The following is a 4818-nucleotide window of genomic DNA, read 5'->3' as shown; positions in this document are numbered from 1 at the left end:
TGACTCCATTATGATTCAGTGATTATGTAATAACGTTTGACTGGCAAAACTCGTTACAAAACCTCCACACAAAGTTGTACTTATAATTTATATGTCCGATTTTCAAACAAGATAAGGAAAGAACAGTAAAGTTAATACTCTTAGTACAACGTCATACAACAGCTGACAGTTCTCGGAATTCCATTAGTAGCACGTGTGGCAGATACAGCTCAGGTTGCCATATGGAAAGGACACCGCGATATTCTTTAAGACGAAAGAAACCATCTGGTCACTTATAACTTCTCGAGATCAAGAGGCCCCTCCTGAATATTTTCTATTTTGATTAGATCTTCTGGATTATTCTGCAATAGGAAGTTCTCCAAGATAATTTCCTCATCGAAGAACAAATTTACAAGACTGATCTTAGAATTTTCTTGGTCGATAATTTTTTCGAACCCGTGAATCTGTGAATCAGTCTGTTTCAAGATCACAAATAGTCCTTCTTCCTTTCCTTCCATTACTGCTGACTCCAAAACTGTGACACAACCTTCTACGGTTGTAAAAAGATGGCGACACCTATCCGCCTGTAAAGTATTACGAGATGATTCCCTCTCGTACATGCAATCATTCGCCGATGACAAATTCTTCTCAAACTCATCGAATAGATGGTTAACCTTAAGACGTGTCTCTACTAATTTTCGTCGAAGATTAGAAGTCTGTGTTTGCAACTTTCTGTTATTGGCCTCTAAGACAGCCACGACCGATCTCAAGGATGACTGGCATTGTCGCAGCTTGCCCATGGTAACATCGGGTAAGTTGCTGTTTTTGATGCCGCAAGCGGCCTCCTCCACTGGGACAATGCTCTCACATTTCCTGTGGGTCATCACTGCACATGTGCTGCAGCAGACCGTGTCATGGTCTTTACAGTAAAACTCGATTTCTTTTCCATTGTGTTGTAGACACTTTTGAAGATCTGGATTGTTTGATGTCTCCCGAAGTTTGAGCCCACTCTTTTCCGTCATTTTTGTACTAAATCTTGCAATAAATATCTTTCCAAACTATGTGATTTATGATTGTCTGTTGATAATTCACAGTACTTCCTTTAATGCCTTGATTCCATTCCGTGAGAAAACTTGGGTTACCATTAATTCCTTTTCAATGATGTCTGCGGACACTTTTCAATGATGTCTGCGGACACTTTCCTTTCCTGACACAGAACCACTATTTCTTCATGAACGTTGACTAGAAATCCTCTTGCATTCAAGTCAATGAACTCACAGTCTGTTATCTACTCGTATCACTTTGTTCCAGGTCCTGTCTTTTTTGTAAATGAAGTTCCAAATTAGAGCACATTTATGTTAGTAAACATCATTTTAGTTTAGTCTGTGGTGAAACTATCTTTTTTTTAACGTTATCCTAACTGAAACAATTAGAAACGAACCACATTCCCTCAAATGAGCAAAATATTTGGATGTAATAAGGAAGCGAGTACAAATGCAAAGCTCTGCCAGATTCATTATTTTCCAATTTCATTTCTCAGTTTGTAATAGAGACAAAGCAAGAGATTTGTTGATCCGACGCATGCGCACCATATTCTTATACAACTTATGTTCTCTTTCCAGTGATGGAAGCAGTAACGAAATGTGTACACACTTTGGTCTTCTTCTTTTATTTGTATCACAGGAAAGAAGAAGGCACACTGCGGAGATTTTCTAACTAGACCACCAAATCAATAAAGAAAAATCTAATTAGGTCCTTATTATCTTAAATCGTACATACTTTACCTGCAACTGTATCGATACTCATAAAATATTGATACATTTATCCACCTTCATCTCCTATATAGTAGAAAGCGTGATTACTTTCCATGTGGATTAGTGGGAATAGTAATCAATACTTACATAATATTGATGAGAATTGAATCCAGGTAACCAAAATGACTTTTCTTCAGATCAAAATCCACATGGTAGACACACGTACAAAAAGTGTGGATGAGCTGATAGAATAGGAAGATGAAAAAAGCAAGAAGTGACCAAAAGTGACCAAAACTTATTCACGGATCACACGCATTTGGTAAGAGGTAATCAGTCAGAGGGAGCGACACCACAGAACAGCATAATAGGCCACATACATACATACGTGCGTGCGTGCGTACGTACGTACGTACCTACATGCATGCATGCATACATACATGCATGCATGCATGCATACATACATACATACATACATACATACATACATACATACATACATACATACATACATACATGTACGTACGTACATACATACATGGTTCTGATGCTTGTGAATTCGCGCATTTTTCTCCTATCAAAATCATGTATGTTATATTGCGTCCAGAGCAGTCAAGGCCGAATTTCCACTGTCTTGGAAATTATTATATTGTTTGATTGTTACTCTTCGTTCCTTAGACAGCTCGTGATGCACATAAATCATGTGCATGAGGGGAAAAAAAGATAATATTTCCCAACCGTCTTTTTCTATGACAGCTGTTTTCAAGATCATCCCTCTACTTAGGAAACAACGCATTGAATAAATGGTCATCCATTTTCATATCCGAACAGCTATCATTCCAATCATGAATTACGTTTTCGACTAATCGCCTCTTTTTTATCGACCGAAACGTCTTTCGAGTTATCAGACATTTTTAAACCTCGCGCCATTTTCCTCTGCCCCCGAGGTATTGGGCCAAGTGGCAAATTTACCTACCGCAGCACAGTCCATATATTGCAAGTCTAAAAACGTTTATTATGTCACACTGACTTTCAGAGAGTATGCTGTGTGGATAACTCAAAGAAAAAATTGTCTGTAAAACTATAGAAACAGCAATGAAAAATTCAAACCTAATTCCTGTCACACAAAGCAAATAATAAGGTTTCAAGGTAAAAGAAAGTCCCATTAAATATCAAAATGAGACGATAATGTATCTGCTCTGACCGTGATCCGGGAGTTGGGACTAGGATTATGGACCAACATACTTTTTATTATATCTGACACTAAAATAAAAAAGCTGTTGACCAAATTCTTAATTTTTATTTCATTATAAATTATACTTCATGAAAATTTCAACCATATTAGTATTTGAATGCACAGGTACAAACAACAACCTGGGATATTGCTGAACCAGAGCCGACAAACCAATAGAAAAGTGGGGTATCGTACAAGAGACCAAGAGACGAGATACCAGTACAAAAGTGGCTTATGGTACAAGATACGAGACACCAATACGCAAGTACGGTATGATACAAGAGAAGAGATATTCAGTACAGTGAAACTTGAAATAAATGTTAAAAATGTTTGTAATCAATGGGAGGTTACGAAAACCTTTTGGGGAAAGATTTTTTTCCAAAAGGAGAGTTTGGCAAACAATTATAGAAAGCCAAATATGGATTGAACGACCGTGACGAAAGTTGCCAAAAATGTACAGTGATCATGCCAGCAGTAAGAATGCGCAAGCTTTAAATCTGTTCAAAATTCGGAAGACGATCTAAGGTACTTGACTTCAAACTTTATTTAGGACTGGAATGTTACCAGTCTGCAGGCCCGGCCCTGGGATGTGTGGGGCCCAAGGCAGCATGCAGAGCCCAAGGCAGCAACCGATGAGCGCGGGGCCCCAAGCAAAATAACAGCATTGCGAGTTAGTTCGAGCTAAGAACAGACATACATACTCCTGTACTTAGATGATCATACATAATCAAAAAGGTACCTTCTTTTATAGTGCATATTTGCGTTTCATCATCGCGAAGTACCTTATGGGGTTCGGATTTGTAAATCTGTACTGCCAAATAGGATCATACGTTACATGTACAATGCCTGTTGTTACGGCCCGCTACCTTTTTAAACGATTACATTTAAATCATACGGGTATCTTAAAAAAAAAATCTATGTCCGGCCTGCGCCCTGCACCCTGGATGAAATTGCACATGCATACGTTGAATACGTGTTAGTTTTAGCTATCTGTTTACAAAGCATTTGTTTCATTTCATAAAACAGGATCCCACATAAATAATATTTGAAACAATCTCAACAATCCAGTAATCACTTATGTCACTCTGAATACCAAAATACGGTCAAACGTGTTACACGATTTCAGAACTGCAAACAATAATCACAATCAAATCATGTTAAGTTCGCTGACCTTGAAGAACTGTAGAACTTGTTCGAATGTCACGTATCTTGAGTCCACAACGAGTTTCCTAGTACTACCGTACTTAATGGTTGGAACCACCGTATGGCATCTGAGTACACAAGGATTCTCATTGTACTGGTCTTACTGCTCATTGGAAAACCGTCATATAATTTTGATAGTTTTTTTATTTAGTATGATTTTCGTTATAGCCAGTGCTCAAGTTCTTTGTTTCCACAAATTTATCTGATTTTACAAGAAAGTGTTTTTTTGAATCCTGGATTGTTGAGTTACTTTCCTCCTTATGACCTCATTATAACTATCTCACTGTCTCTCTCTGTCTCTGATTGTTAGTCTGTCTGTCTCTCTCTCTCTCTCTCTCTCTCTCTCTCTCTCTGTATATATATATATATATATATATATATATATATATATATATATATATATATATATATGTATGTATGTGTATATATATATATATATATATATATATATATATATATATATATATATATATATATATGTATGTATGTATGTATGTATGTATATATATATATATATATATATATATATATATATATATATATATATATATATATATATATATATATATATATATATATAGAGAGAGAGAGAGAGAGAGAGAGAGAGAGAGAGCATTAAACCCAAAACAACAACATTAACATTAACATGTT

The 4818-nt window shown here is 36.4% G+C and overlaps 1 protein-coding gene across 1 annotated transcript; it reads right to left on the bottom strand.

Annotated features, from left to right (window-relative positions):
- Positions 1–272: 272 nt before the first annotated feature.
- On the bottom strand, positions 273–1001 carry LOC149793401 (uncharacterized). Its single transcript, XM_089968995.1, has one exon. It carries the CDS (start codon positions 999–1001, stop codon positions 273–275), a length of 729 nt encoding a protein of 242 aa, XP_089825121.1.
- Between the last annotated feature and the right edge of the window lie 3817 nt (positions 1002–4818).

This window comes from Sinohyriopsis cumingii, chromosome 8 (genome assembly GCF_028554795.1).
Source record: "Sinohyriopsis cumingii isolate HCF-2022 chromosome 8, ASM2855479v2, whole genome shotgun sequence".
Taxonomy (NCBI): Eukaryota; Metazoa; Mollusca; class Bivalvia; order Unionida; family Unionidae; genus Sinohyriopsis; species Sinohyriopsis cumingii.
Note: the sequence above shows the minus strand (reverse complement) of the source record. Positions and strands in the feature narration are given on the sequence as shown.